Source organism: Podarcis filfolensis (assembly GCF_964270895.1).
Source record: "Podarcis filfolensis genome assembly, chromosome: 16".
Taxonomy (NCBI): Eukaryota; Metazoa; Chordata; class Lepidosauria; order Squamata; family Lacertidae; genus Podarcis; species Podarcis filfolensis.
The window spans coordinates 23,197,375-23,215,550 of NC_139620.1; the positions used below are offsets into that span (position 1 = coordinate 23,197,375).

An 18,176-nucleotide genomic window follows, 5' to 3' on the forward strand; every position below is an offset into this window, starting at 1 on the left:
AACTCAGGATGAAAGGGAGAAATGCGCTAAGAGGAAGGCACACTTGGCAAACCCTCACCGTGATCAACTCCCATCCAGAAACCTATGTCCCCACTGTGGAAGAACGTGTGGGTCCAGAATTGGCCTCCACAGTCACTTATGGGCTCACTGCTAAAACAGTAGCGATGCTGAGTTGCCCACCATCTTGAGTTTTCTATCCCAAACGGGAAAATGAGAAACAGAGCAGCGCAAGGAACAGCTACACAAAGTGGACAGTCCTCTCCATGAACCAGCCTCCACTTCTTCAGGGGATGGTTCATTCACAAGAATGAAGGAGCAGCTGCAGACACATTCATTCATTCATTCATTCATCACATTTTTATGCTACTTAATCATTAGCAGATCTAAGCAGTTTGCATAAAGATAAACCACATAGAGAATAAAACATTAAAAATTAACCACAAAACCAGAAACCTGAACATTAACTTAAAATGCCTGATGGAATAAATTTTGGGCACTCCTGTAAGGGAATGAAGAGGTTATTTTTCTTATAACACTAATAGTCCTTTGGAAGGACAGTGTGCATTATTAACATGCCTTGTAGACTGTCCTTCCAGAGGGCTGGCAGCCAGGTGTGAAACCTTTATTATTATTATTATTATTATTATTATTATTATTATTATTATTATCTTAATATCCATTATTGCAGGCTCTTCGGGGCAGGGCCCTGCCCTTGCCCGTTATGCCTGCCGCCTTGTGCGGGGAAGGAAGGAAAGAGGGAGAAACAGAACCTCTCGCTAACCAAAAGAACCCTCAGCAGGGCAAAATCCGAGAGGCCGGGCGGATGAAGCCGGCGCCTCTCTTTTTCTCTTCCCCCGCCCTCCTTCCGGTCCGTCCCTCCTCCCGCCCCGGCAGTGCTTCTGCGTGGCGTTTTCTTGCCCCCCCCCCGCCATCCCCGGCTGCTCCTCCCGCTCCTCCTCCTCCTCCTCCTCCTCCTCCCGCCGTCACTTCCGCTGGGGCCAGAGCCAAGAGAGGGCGAAGCGGCTGCAGCCGGAGACGAGCTCAGCGCCAGCGGCCCCGGAGGTAGGCAGGGAAGGGCCCGCCGGGGCTGCCTGCTCGACGAGCCCCGAGTGACCCCACTACCCCTGAAGGGTTAAATGCTTGCGTGCTCTAGGGGAGGGGGGGTCAGAGCCCCTTTGCCCCCACTGCTTGTGGGGAGGAGGGTCATGGGAGACCCTGCTAGCTTGCTTACCTTGCTTATGGGGCAGGGAGGGCTATATGGAGCTCGTTTTGCCCGCCCTTTGGGGAGGGGAGTCTATGAAAGACCCCCCTTGCCTGGCTGTACTTGGAGGTTGGAGGGCAGATATCTCTACCCCACCTCTCCTGCTTATGGGGAGGAGGGTCGTGTAGGAGACGCGGCCGGCTTGCTCAGCTATGGGGTGGACAGGTTGTAAGAAGCTCTCTCTCTCTGCCCTCCCTTGGGGGCCCGTGACAGACTGCCTGCCTGGGGGGCAATAGGGGATATCCACTCCCCCACCCATCGGTCTGTCCGGTTATGTGGGGTGAGGTGGGGCAGTAGGAGACCTGTCCATCTGCCCTTGAGGAGGGGGGGGGGTCTGTCTGCCTGCCTCTCTTACCTATCCGTACATAATCTTCAGGCTAGAGGAGATTGCTCCCCCCCCCCACGTCTGCCTGCTTATGGGGAGAGGGGCTATTAGGAGACCTTCCTCCTTGCTTGCTGTCTACCCCTTGGAGGGGCCTGTAAGAATCACCTCCCTCCCCTCCGCCGCCGCCGCCCTCACAGTCTGTTCTTGGAGATTAAGGAATATAGGAGATTACTCCCCTGCTGCCACCTGCCTGATGGCCTGCCTGCTTATGGGGAGGGGGGCAATAGGAGACCCTGCCTGTCCATCTGCCCTTGAGGAGGGGATTGGAAGAGACCCCCCCAAATGCTTGTCTCTATGCATTGGGGGCAACAGGGATAGACCTTTACTTGCCTGCCTGTATTATGTCTATGGGGAGGCAGTGGGAAACCTGGCTTGCCCCTCAATGGGGAAGGGGCTGTAAAAGACGCTGTACCTGTATTTGTGCATGGAGGTGGGGAGCCAACCTCCTTATGGGAAAGGAGGAGAATAGGAGATTGGCTGCCCTGCCGAGGGGGGTCCCCACTTCCTAAGTGATGTCTGGAGAGCCCCATTGCACAACTCTTTGCTCCCTCCCATGCCCTCACAGTCCGGGTCAGGTCTAAAACTCCCCCCGCACACACACATAGACACCCCGCCCGTGAAAGCCTTTTAATAGTCATGGGTCGATTCTCCTACCTCTTGTTTGTGTGTGTGTTTCTGTGAGCTTTACAATATTAAGTTTTTGGGTGGTGGGGAGTGTGATTTGGGCTCTGGTCCAGCCACTGCATCCGTTTCTAATCACTGGCTTGTGCTTCTTTTCAAAAAAGACTACAAGCCAGTGATCCCTGAGCATGCACAAAGTGCATTTGATGAAGTGAAAAATGGGTTTCATGATTTTGGAAGATATTACCAGTCTCCAGTCAAGGCTTGAGTCTTGTTTTCCTTTCCCTAGAAATACCTTAGTTGCTGGGAATGGTCTGGCTTGGTCAGTTGGGCAACAAATGACCAACAAGCTAGTGTGTTTTTCTGGTCTTACAGTGCAAAGGTCAATAGGCTCCCTCCTCAACTTCTGACATGTTCCTGGGTCAGGGGCTCTGCTTTTTAAAACATTCAAGGTTGTGTAATGCATTTGTGTTGTGGCAGCATTTTGTGTGTGTGGGAGGGGGAATCTAGGCCCTATAGATTTCACTGGGTTACAGCTCCCATGGTCTCTGACCATTGGCCATTCTGGCCTAGGCTGATGGGAGTCCAGTAAAGGTAAAGGGGACCCCTGACCATTAGGTCCAGTCGTGGCCGACTCTGGGGTTGCGGCGCTCATCTCGCTTTATTGGCTGAGGGAGCCGGCTTACAGCTTCCAGGTCATGTGGCCAGCATGACTAAGCCGCTTCTGGCGAACCAGACCAGCGCATGCAAACGCCGTTTACCTTCCCACCAGAGCTATACCTATTTATCTACTTGCACTTAGACATGCTTTCAAACTGCTAGGTGGGCAGGAGCTGGGACCGAACACCGGGAGCTCACCCCGCTGCGGGGATTCGAACCGCCGAGCTTCTGATCGGCAAGTCCTAGGCTCTGTGGTTTAACTCACAGCGCCACCCGCGTCCCAGGAGTCCAGTAGTACCTGGCAATTTACTACCCCTTTAAAGGGGTATCTGCACACATAGTGTATGTGTGTGTTTTAGGGGGGAAACACTATTGACTATTAAGAGCACACGTAGAATTGCAGAGTTGAGAAGGGACTCCAAGGGTCATCCAACCCCCTGCAATGCAGGAATCACAGCACATAAGATACAATCCATGAACTGGAACATAATAATGTTCTTTTTTCCTCCTTTTTTGGGGGGGGGTACACTCAGCTGAGTTATGATTGGTGCCATGCAGTTGTCTATCAAGCGCACCCTTGGTGGTATAGGAAAATAGGAAGCTGCCTTATTGGTCAGACCTTTGGTCCAACTAGCTCAGTATTGCCAACACTGACAGGCAGTGGCTGTCCAGAGTTTTAGGTGGGGTCTTTCCCCCAGCCCTACCTGGAGATGCCAGGAGTTGAACCTGCATTCAAAGCAGATACTCTTCCCAGTCCTGGCCTGTTGTGATGTAACGTGTTCAGTGCTGTAAAGAATATAGAGGCAGGGAAGTTCCTGGTGCAAATCTCACCTCTGTCGTTTGCTAGAGATTGTAGCTCTGTGGGAGCTCTCAGCAACCTGAACAAACTACAGTTCCCAGGATTCTTTCTGGGGGGAGGAAGCCAAGTGGCGTTGGAGTGTTTTAGGTCATTGTCACGGTACTTCCAAGTGGTCGCTAGATCTTCCTGCTGCTTCCATTAATTGGATGTGTGTGGATGGACACTCACTTGGTTCGGTTGCTGCAATAAGAATCACATTGAAATGAACAGGCAGCCAAGTTTTCCTGGATTCCCCCCCCCCCAACCATTACCCCTTAAGCCACAAGTAACTAACTTGAGAATATGTAGGTGAGCAGGCAAACAAGGTAAAGAGTTGTGGACTAAATTTACAGCGCTGTTTTCTCCCTGAGATCTGGTTTTTTCCTTTCTTTTGTTTGAACCACTGTGCTTGATTTTCTGGTTATATTTCATCCCACTCCTTTTGTAGGTGTGAGGGTAATAATGCATGCCTGTTAGGCAAATTCTTCACCTTAACACTAAATAGTCATTCCCCCAACCTGGAGCCCTCCGGATGTTTTTAGACTACAACTTCCATCATCCACAGACAGAATGTGCTTGTTGTAGATGATGGGTGTGGTAAAGGTAAAGGGACCCCGGACCGTTAAGTCCAGTCGCGGATGACTCTGGGGTTGCAGTGCTCATCTTGCTTTATTGGCTGAGGGAGCGGGCATATAGCCTCCGGGTCATGTGGCCAGTATGACTAAGCTGCTTCTGTTGAACCAGAGCAGCACACGGAAATGCTGTTTGCCTTCCCGCTGGAGTGGTACCTATTTATCTACTTACACTTTGACGTGCTTTCGAACTGCTAGGTTGGCAGGAGCAGGGACCGAGCAACGGGAGCTCACCCTGTCGCAGGGATTCGAGCCACTGACCTTCTGATAGGCAAGCCCAGGGCTCAGTGGTTTAGACCACAGCACCACCTGCATCCCTGATGGGTGTTGTAGTCCCAAACAATTGAAGGGCCTCAGGTTGGGAGAAGATTGTTTTAAACATTGTCGAGGCACTCGTGTTGCAGTCCTTTGTGTGTCTGCTCAAAGTTACTCAAAGGGAATCATTGAGCTATATATTATGCGGCTGTTCATCTTAGTCCTGTGTTCGCAAAAAGCAGTTCTGTGGAAGAAATCCCTCTGCTTCGTATCGCATGTTTGATGTCAATTCTTGCCTGTTTTGGGGATTGTTGGACTCTAAGCCTGTAGTTCTAGCTAGCGGACTTTCAACTCCCTCACACAGGTAGGGGGGAGTTGTTTAAGAATTTGCTGCCAAGGCAACTGACCTGTAGGGTGAACTCTGCTTATTTTATGTTTTTAGGAATTGCAAGCCACTGATAACTCTCTGCCCCCATTCATCTTTGTAAGAGCCCAGTTGTGTGAGATCTGCTTAACCAATTATTTGGTTATCTCCCTCTGTTTCTGAACTTCCCTGGTCTGTGCCGTTGCTCACATAACCCAAATGGCACTTTCCTTGTTGAAGAGGGAAGTATTGGCAGGCTTGAATCCCAAGGTTTCAAAAAGCAAATAACTTTTTTTTAAAAGAAAAAAGGGGATAGGAGAAGCCCCCTAAAGGGGGTAAATGCAGACTGTTACATAGACTCTCCATTGTAAACAAACAAAAAATCAGCCTGCAGGTGGAAAACTAGCCTGCTGCGCTAGATTTCTACTTGCAAGGAATTCCTCCTCCACATGGCAGGAACTTCCAAAAATGTGATTCTCCACCTCCAGTTTTGGAAAGGGCATAGTCTGCTGTGGCATCTTGGGCCTCTACCACCTGATGTTTCTGCTTGCCTAGGCCAGCTCTGAAGAATGTTGAGGGAAAGCTACTTTTTGGTTTCCCAACACCCTGAGTTGCTGCTTTGCAGCTGGGCTTGCAGATGACTCAAGGGAGATGCTTGCCTATTTTCAGGCTTCGAGGAAAGCTGCTTTCTCTGGAGGTTCTCCTTTCTCTGACTTCTCTGTTCCCTTCCTCGTAATTACAAAACAACCTCCGCCTCGTGACTCTCTGCTCTCCCAGCACTAAACTTAGATAAAAGCGTTAAGCCAGCCCTCGCCAACCTGACACCCTCCAGATGTTTTTGGGCTGTGATGCCCATCAAACCCAGCTAGCGTGGGGCCGATGAGAGTTGCAGTCCCAAACTTCTGGAGACTACCATTTTGTGAATTCTCAACTTGTTGTTGTTTAGTCATTTAGTCGTGTCCGACTCTTCGTGACCCCATGGACCAGAGCCCGCCAGGCACTCCTGTCTTCCACTGCCTCCCGCAGTTTGGTCAGACTCATGCTGGTAGCTTCGAGAACACTATCCAACCATCTCGTCCTCTGCCGTCCCCTTCTCCTTGTGCCCTCCATCTTTCCCAACATCAGGGAGTTTCCAGGGAGTTTTCTCTTCTCATGAGGTGGCCAAAGTATTGGAGCCTCAGCTTCACGATCTAACCTTCCAGTGAGCGCTCAGGGCTGATTTCCTTCAGAATGGATAGGTTTGATCTTCTTGCAGTCCATGGGACTCTCAAGAGTCTCCTCCAGCACCATAATTCAAAAGCATCAATTCTTCGGCGATCAGCCTTCTTTATGGTCCAGCTCTCACTTCCATACATCACTACTGGGAAGACCATAGCTTTAACTATACGGACCTTTGTTGGCAATGCCAACTTCCCTTTTGAGTGGAAATGGGTAGCAAAGAGAGTCTGGCATCCCCGACTTGGTGCCTTCCAGATGTTTTCGGCTGTAGCTGCCCTTTGAGCCAACCAATGTGTCAGAGGCTGAAGAACTCTTGATCTCAAGGGCACCAGGTTGTAGAAGCTACCATGGACCATTTGCCCCTTGAGCCCAGAAGGCCTGAGAGGGAGATTCCCTTCCCCCGGACCTGCTGTTGAAGAACCTGTGAATGGCACCTGCAGCCAGAAGTGGCTAACCTTGTAACTCTCCAGATTTGGTGGACTCCCATTAGCCACAGCAGCCAGCTTGACCAGGGACAGGGGGCAGTCAGAGTTTTAGTACGGCATCTGCAGCAAGGATAGCCAACGTTGTGCCCTCCAGGCAGCATCAGTCCGAGTTGGGGTAATAGGAGTTGTAGTCTAACAACTTCTGGCTGCCCCTACATGTCTCCTGAACCCCCGCCTTAAGTCAAGGGCTCTATCACTTTTAGAAGATAACAAGTGCTGGATGAATCAGGCCCATCTGGTCCAGCATCCTGTTCTCGCAGTAGACGATCAGGTGACTCTCTGCACAAGAGCACTCTCCTCCCCTGTGGTTTCTTGGCAACTGGTATGTAGAAGTATCGCTGCCTTTAATAATAATAATAATAATAATAATAATAATAATAATAATAACAACAACAACAACAACAACAACAACAATAATAATAAATTTTATTTATACCCCGCCCTCCCCGGCCAGAGCCGGGCTCCGGGCGGCTAACACCAATAAAGTCACAGTAAAAACATAATAGGGGGGAAAGGGGGGGACCCCACAATTTAAAATACAGGTTAAAATGCAATTTAAAATGCAGCCTCATTTTAAAGTAGCTGATAAATCAAGACCATAAGGGGAGGGAAACATAAGGGTCAGACCGAGCCCAAACCAAAGGCCAGGCGGAACAGCTCTGTCTTGCAGGCCCTGCGGAAAGATGTAAAGTCCCGCAGGGCCCTAGTCTCTTGTGACAGAGCATTCCACCACGTCAGGGCCAGTGCTGAAAAGGCCCTGGCCCTAGTTGAAACCAATCTAATCTCCTTGAGGCTCGGGACCTCCAAAGTGTTGTTATTTGTGGACCTTAAGGTCCTCCGTGAGTCATACCAGGAGAGGCAGTCCCTTAGGTACATGGGTTCTAGGCTGCATAGGGCAGAGCATAGCCATCAGGACTAATAACCACTGAGAGCCTTACTTCTCCATGAATTTAACTTTTAAACAAACTCTTCTAAAGCCACCCAAGTTTGTGGCCATCGCTGCCTCCTGTGGCAGTGAGTTCCACAGTTCCTGAATATTCCCACATTCAGCTTCCTTGGATGTGCCCGACTTCCAGTGTTATGAGAGAGAGAGAGAGAGAGAGGGAGGGAGAAAAACATTCCTCTGTCTACTTCCTCTGTGCCATGCATCATTTTCCTATCTTGTCTCCTCTGAACTCCTCCTTAACTTCCCCAAACTGAAAAGTCCCAAAGCCAGCAGTGTTTCCTCAGTGATCCCCTTGATCACTTTTATCACTTCGCCAGCTGTTTTCTGAACCTTTTCCAACTCTTAAAATATCCTTTTTGCGGTGTAGCAACCAGAACTGTACTCACGGTGTTCCAAATGCAGCTGCACCGTGGATTTCTTAGAAGGGTGTTATGATATTGGCCTCCTTATGAAATTCTTCAGTCCTCGAAGACACAGAAAAGGTGACTAGCAAGTGTGCTGCTGGCTATATTCTGACACAATTGATCCATGTTCCCCCCACCCCACGCACACTCCGCTTGTGAATCATCTATTCATCCTGGAGACTAGAAGATGTTATTTGCAGACCTGCTGTTAACAGAACATGTTTTTAAAGCTGGGAAAGCGAGAGATAAATTGTATTTATTTATAAAATAAAATGAAATTCCATATTTTTCCACTCCATAATAAGCACCCGACTATAAGACGCACCTAGTTTTTAGAGGAGGAAATCAAGAAAAAAGATATTCTGAATGAAACAGTGGATGTATGATTTTTGTGATTCATGCTGTGGCCACAGACATGTGATTTGATGGTGAGTTTCGGGTAGCCCAATGCAAAAATCCTGTAGAGCCATGTGGATACGTGCTTTGTAACCACATTTTTGTGCCATTGCAGCCCCACAAAACAGTGGATGTGTGGTTTTTTTGGTGCAGGCTGTAGCCATGGACATGCTATGTGATCTTAATTAAATAATTGAAACATATACCACTATGTCCCAAGGACTGCAAGAAGACCAAACCTATCCATTCTTAAGGAAACCAGCCCTGAGTGCTCACTGGAAGGACAGATCCTGAAGCTGAGGCTCCAATACTTTGGCCACCTCATGAGAAGGGAAGACTCCATGGAAAAGACCCTGATGTTGGGACAGATTGAGGGCACAAGGAGAAGGGGATGACAGAGGACGAGATGGTTGGACAGTGTTCTCGAAGCTACAAACATGAGTCTGACCAAGCTGCAGGAGACAGTGGAAGACGGGAGTGCCTGGCGTGCTCTGGTCCATGGGGTCACAAAGAGTCGGACACAACTAAGCGACAACATGTCACACACACACACACAAACCCCCCAAAGCTGGTTTGCAACAATACCTATACACAATAAAAACCACTTAAGAAATCTAAAAAGCAGAGATCGTCAACTAGCTGCTACAGAAAGACTTTGGCTGGGGCATGGCAGTTTCCTGGAAGGGGTTTCTCCAGTGAGGTCATTGCTTCTAAGGCTTTCCCATTGGAGTGATGTGGATTTCACCCACCCCTACGCAGGAGTGAAAGTCACTGAACAAATCCGAGCTTCCTTCTTATAGCTCCCCCTTTGGATTATTAAAAAATATGCTGATTTGGTCTTCTGAGATTGCAGCAACCAGCTGCGTCCTTCTAAGTTGCAACAGTGAGGACTCGGAGTACCACTAATTAAGGAGCGCGGCTTTGGGTCAGGCTGGACATCTGTGCAGGACAGGGTTGGCTCTGCGTTGTGAAAATCTCACTCCGGAGACCTTGAACTTACTTGATTACCAAATTGTTTCCTGAAGACAGTGGAAAGGGAATAGCAGATAAACAAGTGATGTAATGTGATGCCTCCTGAATTTCAAGTCCTCCTGGAAAGTGGTGGTTTCTGTAGCGCCGTGGTGTATCCAGCGTGGGTTAGAGCAGCGGTTCTCAACCTGTGGGTCCCCAGATGTTGTTGGACTACAACTCCCATCATCCCTTTGCTCTGGCCTTGCTAGCTAGGGATGATGGGAGTTGTAGTCCAACAACATCTGGGGGCCCACAGGTTGAGAACCGCTGGGTTACAGTGTCAGGTTGGACCTGAGAGACCAGGGTTCGAATCCCCACTTGGCCATGGGCTGGGTGACCTTGGGCCAGTCGCTGCCTCTCAGCCTAACTTGCCTCGCAGGGTTGCTGTGAGGATTAATTGAGGAGAGGGCAGAGCTGCACACACACACCACCTTGAACTCCTTGGTGGGATCTAAATGCAATCAACCCATGAGTGAGACAGGTCTTTGTCCCAAGCAGCTTACAGTCTGACCCTCCCTGCTGCTGGGCGAGGAGAAACAGGCGAAAACAGTGTGAGTGTAGTTTTATTACCGTATTTTTCGCTCCATAGGGCACACCAGACCATAGGGCGCACCTAGTTTTTAGGGGGGGGAAATAAAGAAAAAAATTTATTATTTCCTCCCCCCCAACCTTGGGGCTGGGGCGGGGGAAACCTGAGCTTCCCCCAGCCCCCAGAACAGGTCCAGGAGCGGCGGCAAGATTGCGCGCAACCTCGCCGCTGCTCCCAGAGCTTGCGGGGCTGGGGATGGGGGAAGCCCGAGCTTTCCCAGCCCCCAGAACAGGCTGCTATCCGCAAGCCTTCGGAGCCCGAAGGCTTGCGGATAGCTGCCTGAAGCCTGCATTCGCTCCATAGGATGCACACACATTTCCCCTTCATTTTTGGAGGGGGAAAAGTGCGTCCTATAGAGCGAAAAATACGGTAATCTGAGTGGCCAGTGTGAGAGCAGGATGTTGGAATACATGGGCCATTGGCCTGATCCAGCAAGGCTCTTCTTCTTTTCTTAGGTTTCAAAGTGTGGTTTCCAAAAACCCGAGGCTGGCTCAGATGTCACAGCCAGCCACATTTTGGTGAAACGTGAGCAAGCCTTGAATATCACGTTGGGGTTTCTTTGACATCATATCGTAATTCCCTCCTCCCTCTTTCTGCTGGTTTTGGTCTGCACGAGCGAAATGTCTTTTGCTTGCTTGCAGACCCAGGACTGGAAACCTGTCGCATGCCTCCAGTGCAGATTTGCAAGAAAGTGCAAAGCATGTTTTTTCCCCTGCATTCAGATGATTTCTCAAAAGCTGTGGTTTGCCTCTTAAACCAGGAAAGGGGAAACGGCAGTGAGCCATTTGGCTGTAGCTCGGTGGTAGAGCAGCCACCTTGCGTGCAGGTAGTCCCGGGTTCAATACCAAGGGTCTCCAGTTAGGGCTGGGAAAAGCCCTTCCCCCAAGCCATCAAGAGCTGCTGCCCGTCAGTGCAGACAGTACTGTGCCACATGGACTAAGGACTTCAGACAGCTTCCTATGATGAGCAAAGTACCAAGCTGTAGATCGGCCTCAGTGTCTGAACCAGTCCTTAAGTGGCTTCAAAGAACCAGGTGTGTACTGTGCTCCTCCTTCAGGGATCCAATTGCTTTGCTGAAGCTTCGGCCTTTTCTTCTGCTCTGGAGCTCAGAATTCTCCCAGAGGCTGGTTTTGAAGGAAGGCTTCTTTCTGAACCAAAAACACCCAAGCATCACCAAAAACACCCAAGCATTGACTGTCTTTAGCAGTATCTCTTTGAATGCAGTGTCTCTCTGTAAGTTGGTGGTGGTGTTTATATAATGCAGGAGCAATCCTAAGCTTCCAGGAACAGGCCTGCAGGGACCCAGGTTTATGAAGAGCAATAGACCCATGGCGCTATTATCTGGTCTCCTTCATTCTGTAAAGAAGGGTGGGTTATGCTTGGTTGGAGGAAAGAGGAAGGAATTATTCACTGGGCTCAGAAGTTCTCCTGACTCTAGTCCTACTTGCTAATAGAAATAATGTACAGCTGTGATGCTAGAGCATGGGTAGGCAAACTAAGGCCCAATTGCCTTCTAAATCCGGCCTGCAGGCAGGCCCCACAAATAACCCAGAGGTGCATTTTAAATAAAAGGACACATTCTACTCATGTAAAAACACACTGATTCCCGGACCGTCCGTGGGCCGGATTTAGAAGGCGAATGGGCCGGATCCGGGCCCCAGGCCTTAGTTTGCCTACCCATGTCCTAGGTCCAATCCTGGACATCTCCAGGTCTGGTTGGGGAAAGACTCTTGGCTGAAACCCTGGAGAGACCTGCTTCCAGCCAGTGTAGGCCTGTTGATGAATGATCTGACTCAGTAGAGGGCACCTCCCTCTGTTTTCCTTGAAAGCCACTTAGCCTGAAACCCACCAAGAGCATCCCATTATGACAGTGGATTCCTGATGTGAACTGGGTGTTTGCAGTTTGTGCGTGTGTGAAAGTTCTCTTTAGAACTGCCTTGCTGATCCTTTCGTTGGCACTGAATATGCTGGTTGTTTCTTCGCTCCTGGCATCTCCCCAGCTGGTTGTTTTTTTGGGGGGGTTTGTTATCCAGCAAACCTGGTGGTGTATCTCTGCGCGTAGTGTTTTTAAAACCTGATCTGTGGGTCTGACCACCCATCGTTGCTCTTCTGAGAATTCCCCTTCCACACCCTGCCAAATGCTCCTTCCTCTGACTTGGCAGCCTCTGGCAAACCTTGTTAAGGCATCTCTGAAAGTCCCAGATAAGAGCCTCTTCTCCAAATGCTGGTTTCTCTTCCCCTCTCCTTTTCAAATTTCTGAATTTGTCCTTTCTCTCCCTTTGTGTCCGGCCTTCCTCTCTGTTTATCCTTCAGGGTTCGTTGGGCGTTAAAACCTCTTCTGCAGCCTGCTATATTTTTCTTCTTCTTTTTTTCCCTCTTTCAGAAGCAGCAACAAACCAGGAAACAAGATGTCAGACTCCAAGTATTTCACCACCACCAAGAAAGGTAATATGGGTTGCTTTTAGATTGGGTGTGTGTTTGTGTGTGTGTGTGTGTGTGTGAGAGAGAGAGAGAGAGAGAGAGAGAGAGAGAGAGAGAGAGAGAAGTGCATCTAGAGCCTGATTTCTACAAATGGCAATCCAATCAAGGCTATAAAATTGTTCCAGGACTCTTTCCATGTCAGAGCGGCAGGTTAGACTCTCCCTAATCATAGGAGGAGAAGCCATTCCTTGCACATAGAAAAACATATCAGGGAGACACGTTTGATGTGTTTTTTAATATTTTAATATATGCTGCAAGCCACCCAGAGTAATATACATTTTAATATATGCTGTAAGCTGCCCAGAATGCTGGCATTATTGCTATCATCATCATTCTTTTCTTTCCTTTTTTTATTGTTTGTTGCTTTATTAGTTTTAACAAGAAAAATTACAATAACCAAAAAGAACCAAAGAATACTACGATTTACAAAGGATAAATTAAATTCTTACAGCATAACTTCCATTGTGACTTCCAGTCACCCCCTCGAGGGTCCCGGTCATCATTATTTTCTATGCTTGCCTCCTTCCTGAAATGCTATCTTTCAATATGCAGAAATCTCTTTCTCCCCCCCCCCTTCAAAACAGGGGAAAACTCTCAACCATGCAGGGGAGCTTAAAGAAACATTATTTTTACTTAGTTAATTTATATTTTTGGTAATATATATAAAAAAGAGAGAACAGTTATAAAGACAGATGAAAATTATAATTTGAAGAACAAAACAATAAAATAGGCACACAGAATAAGTACAGTTGCAGATGGGTTAAAATAGCAAAGGCGAAAGAAGAAAGTGAGAATAAATGTTTCCTTCGCATGAATAATATTAGTGTTACTTGATTGTCAAGTCTAGTTTTGTTCTGTTGTGCATGTAATTAAAGGAATGGCAAAACATATAACAAGTTTCTGGAAGTTCTAATATTTTTATTTATGAATTTATATGAATCGCCTTTTGCATATATCTCAAGGCAACTTATAGGCTCCCCCCCCATTTATTTTAATAACTTGCATACCATCTAGCATCGATATCTCTAAGCAGCTCATATAAGTTAACAGCCATGAAACCACAAGCAAAATCTAAGCACGCAGCATCAAAATACCAGAAGTAAAATGTTAAAAGTGAAGCGATGCTTATGGGCTTGTTGTAATGCCTTCAGAGACAGGGCATAGTTCCCCCATGACCCAGGCTGAAACCCTAAACCAGGGGTCAGCAACCTTTTTCAGCTGTGGGCCGGTCCACCGCCCCTCAGACCATGCGGTGGGCTGGACTATATTTTGAAAAAAAGTAAATGAACAAATTCCTATGCCCCACTAATAACCCAGAGTTGCATTTTAAATAAAAGCACACATTCCACTCATGTAAAAACACCAGGCAGGCCCACAAATAACCCAGAGGTGCATTTTAAATAAAAGGACACATTCTACTCATGTAAAAACATGCTGATTCCCAGACCGTCCGCGGGCTGGATTTAGAAGGTGATTGGGCCACATCCGGCCCCCGGGCCTTAGGTTGCCTACCTCTGCTCTAAACTGTGGTTAATCTTAACTGCTGCCTGTTGAAACAAGCCAACTTCACAACTGTGCAAAGCACCTCAAAATAGTTTTTAAAGGGGTACGAAAAGCAGCCAAAGGTAGCTGTTCCTTTGCGTTGTTTTTAAACCTAAAGCAGAAACCTTTTTTCTAGCTTGAAAAGCCAGCCAAAACAGAAAAATGCCTTCACCTTGTTTCCGCAGGATGGGAGCATGCCATATGTCAACAGGGATGCTGTTCCATGAAACCGGGGCAGCTGTGGCACAGGATGATGATGATGATTATTTTAGTTTTTCGTTGTTCTTAATCTTTTTTTAAATGGAAGGATTATTACATCCTGCATTTTGTCTGCTGCCTCTGGGATTTGTTCGGATGAGCGGCAATTCAGAAACCTGCAAAATAATTCATAAGCTGGTTGGAGAGCATAGGAAGCAGAATATTGATTCATTTCCCACGTCGCTTTGCCTGCCCCCCTTGCCAAAGCAGACTCTGAAAACCTGAATCGTGGAGGCAGAACGCATGAGCAAGTGGTGGCTCCGTGGTAGAGCCATCTGCCCAGCATCTCCTGGCAGGGCCGGGAGAGCCTGAAACCTGGGGGAGCGGCTGCCTGTCACTGTAGGTCAGGGGTGGGCAACCCGCGGCTCCGGAGCCGCATGTGGCTCTTTTACACCTTTGCCGCGGCTCCGGGGCGGATACTAGCAAGGGGAGGAGGCGCATTGTGCGCCCCGACACTCCCCATTGTGGCGGGCGCTGTACTGGCTGTGATGTCGCATGGGGGCGGTGCGTGCATTAGTAACGCACTGTCCCGACGTCACCTTCCCGCCCGCCCGCCCGCCCGCCCGCCCGCTACATTGTAAGGGGCATGTACGCTGGTCACTGCATTGAAAGGGGGCATGTACGCTGGTCACTGTTTTGAAGGGGAGTGAAGAACACACACACACAAAAAGGTAACTTGATAATTTAACGTTTATTTCTATGAGGAGGAGTAATTCTGAGGGGTCAAACAAAGAAATAATAAAAAAGTGACAAAAAAGTTATTTTTATAATGACGAGTTTTGCGGCTCCCAGTTTTTTTTTCTTCGGAAACGGGTCCAAGTGGCTCTTTTTGTCTTAAAGGTTGCAGACCCCTGGTGTAGGTAGTCATAATCATAATTTTTATTTATACCCCGCCCTCCCCAGCCAAGGCCGGGCTCAGGCCAGCTAACAAGCAGTAATAAAAACAAGTTGAATGAATACAACTTAAAAACAAGATTAAAATACAACAATTAAAATACTGAAACATTCAAATATTAAAATGCAGCCTCATCACAGGAGGAGAAAGGAAAAAGGAAAAAGAAAGAGGGGGAGGGAATCACATTGGCTCCAAGCCAAAGGCCAGGCGGAACAACTCTGTCTTACAACCCCTGTGGAAAGAAATCAGATCCTGCAAGGCCCTGGTCTCAGGAGGCAGAGCGTTCCACCAGGCCAGAGCCAGTGTTGAAAAGGCCCTGGCTCTGGTTGAAGCTAATCTAATTACTTAGGGCCTGAGACCACTAGGGTGTTGCTATTTATGGACCTTGAGGCTCTCCGTGGGCCGCAGGCCGTGAAGGGCTTTAAACCAGCACCTTAAATCTGACCCTGTACTCCACCGGGAGCCAGTGCAGCTTGAAAAGCACTGGGTGAATATGCTCCCATGGCAGAGACCCCGTGAGGAGCCTCGCTGCAGCATTCTGCACCCGCTGGAGTTTCTGGGACAGCTTCAAGGGCAGCCCCGCGTAGAGCAAATTACAGTAGTCAAGCCTGGAGGTGACCATCGCATGGATCACTGTAGGTGATACTGGGTTAGATGTGCCATTGGCCACCTGGCATTATCTAATTTTTTGGGTGTTCATAGCTTAAAGGTAGAGCATCTGCTTTGTCTGCAGAAGGTCCCAGATTCAACCCCCATGGGCATCTCCAGGTGGGGCTGGGAAAGACTGGCACCTTAGAGAGCTGCTGCCAGTCTGTGTTAGCAATACTGAGCTAGACTGGGCTTCCTGTGTAAGCTGCTGCTCTTGAGTGCTGTTGTGCTGCCTGTTGGGGTACTTTCTCTAGGTGCTGAGCGGGACCTCCTGCCACCTTGATTTAAACTTCCACGGTTTTTTCCCCCCTCTCCAGGGGAGATATTTGAGCTGAAGGCTGAGCTCAACAGCGACAAAAAGGAGAAGAAAAAGGAAGCTGTGAAAAAGGTGATCGCGTCCATGACGGTGGGGAAAGATGTCAGGTACGTTGCCATTCTGGAGATGCGTTGGTCCAACATATGAGCCAATCTGGGGTCTCCAAATACGGTGTTGGGCTACAGCTCACATCAGCCCCAGCCAGCGCAACTGGGGCTCAGTGGCTGTGCTGGCTGATGCTCTGCCCCATTGCAGGTGCTCTCCCACTGAGCCTATTGCCTTCCCCATGGATTACATGGTAGATTATGCTTCACGGTGAAGCCCCAACAACTGTTTCTCTTCCCCAGGCAGTCTTGACTGCCTGCAGACTGTCTTGCTTGCCAGAGTGGTGCATGCTCTGGTTATCTTGGACCACTGCAATGCGCTCTACGTGGGGCTACCTTGGAAGGTGACCCGGAAACTACAACTAATCCAGAATGCGGCAGCTAGACTGGTGACTGGGAGTGGCCACCGAGACCACATAACACCGGTCTTGAAAGACCTACATTGGCTCCCAGTACGATTCCGAGCCTTCTCCCACCCTGTGGAACGCCCTCCCGTCAGATGTCAAGGAGATAAACAACTGACTTCTAGAAGACATCTGAAGGCAGCCCTGTTTAGGGAAGATTTCAATGTCATTTTTTATGTGCTGTAAGCCACCCGGAGTGGCTTGGGAAACCCAGCCAGATGGGTGGGGTATAAATAATAAAATCATCATCATCATTATTATTAGGCTGGGTAGTTTTAAGCATGGCTGTGATTTTTGAGAACATAAGAAGAGTCTGCTGAATCAGGCCACTGGCCCATCTAGGCCACCCAATGGCCACCTTGATTCCCCAATCGGAAGCCAGCAAGCAGAACCCGATCACAAGGGCACATTCCTGATTCCTGTGGGAGTTCCACATTTCCACTATACGCTGCATGAAGAAATCCTTTCTTTTGCCTGCCCTGAATCTTCTAATGTGAGTTCCGTCCACGAGTTCCGTTGTCATGAGAGCCAAGCTGAGAGATTCCTGGCCCTCGGCTCGCTGATGCCGTTCCCAGAATGATCATTTTGGAAATGAGAGAGAGGTGGAACAAGTGGTGGTTCTCACAAAGCCCTCTGCCTGGTTTCATTGACTTGGCCTTTGCCTTCTGCCATAGCTGTCAACTGTCCCTTATTTGGTGGGAAAGTCCCTTATCCCAGCGCCGTGTCCCGCTGCTGTCCCTTATTGATGATGTCCCTTAAATTTCCCGGGTTTCAATGGAAGCATCTCCTCTCCCTCTCTCCCTGCCAGCCAGGGAGGAAGGAGGCTCCAACTGCGTTGCTTGGCTGCGTTGCTCACCCAATAAGGAGTCTAAGAACAACTGGGGGTGGAGCTTGCATGCCTTGTGCCAATCAAATTGGCCACGTTGCCTGGGGACTCACCTTTGCTCAGCACTTCCCAGCGGAGAGGTGACGGTGGTTTTCCTTGCTGCATCCCCTTTGCCGGGTTGCTGCGCTGTGGGAACCACCGCTTGAGGCTTTGTTTGGCTGCTGGCTGGGCTTTCTGCCTTTGGCTCGGAGGGGCTCAGAAGTTGAACATACCTGTGCTCTGAAAATCCCTTATTTTGGCTGCTGATCCCTTATTTTCGAGGCTGCTGGTCCCTTATTTTCAAATCTGTAAGTTGACAGCTATGCTTCTGCGCACCAGAGCTTCAAGCCATCAGCCTCGCTTCTAGTTAAAGATGTGTGGCGTAGGAATAATCCGGATTCCGGGCTTCTCTGTTTGGATTAAGGAGGTCGGCTGCGTCCTTGACCTTCAGGGAGCAGGACTCTTCGCACGTGCTGAGCATTTTGCGGCTTTGAAATTTGACCAGGGAGCAATTCCGTTCATTTTTATTTATTTGACAAGGCCTGTATACCACTTGGTCATGGCAAAACCTCGAAGTGATTTAGAAATAGAACACTGA

General features: G+C 48.9%; 1 protein-coding gene across 4 annotated transcripts in view; it reads left to right on the top strand.

Annotated features, from left to right (window-relative positions):
• The first annotated feature begins 898 nt into the window (after positions 1–898).
• AP1B1 (adaptor related protein complex 1 subunit beta 1) overlaps positions 899–18,176 on the top strand; it is a 52,482-nt gene continuing 35,204 nt past the window's right edge. For 2 of the 4 annotated variants that reach the window (XR_014542377.1, XM_083589940.1), the window contains exons 1-3: positions 899–1,062; positions 12,449–12,510; positions 16,207–16,312. Coding sequence is in view for 3 of the 4 variants with exons in the window: in XM_083589940.1 (XP_083446066.1) it covers positions 12,474–12,510; positions 16,207–16,312 (143 nt within the window). In the remaining variant the exon portion in view is untranslated. Of the gene's footprint in view, positions 1,063–12,270; positions 12,293–12,448; positions 12,511–16,206; positions 16,313–18,176 lie in introns of those variants that run through there. The other 2 variants (XM_083589938.1, XM_083589939.1) reach the window with 2 other exon arrangements.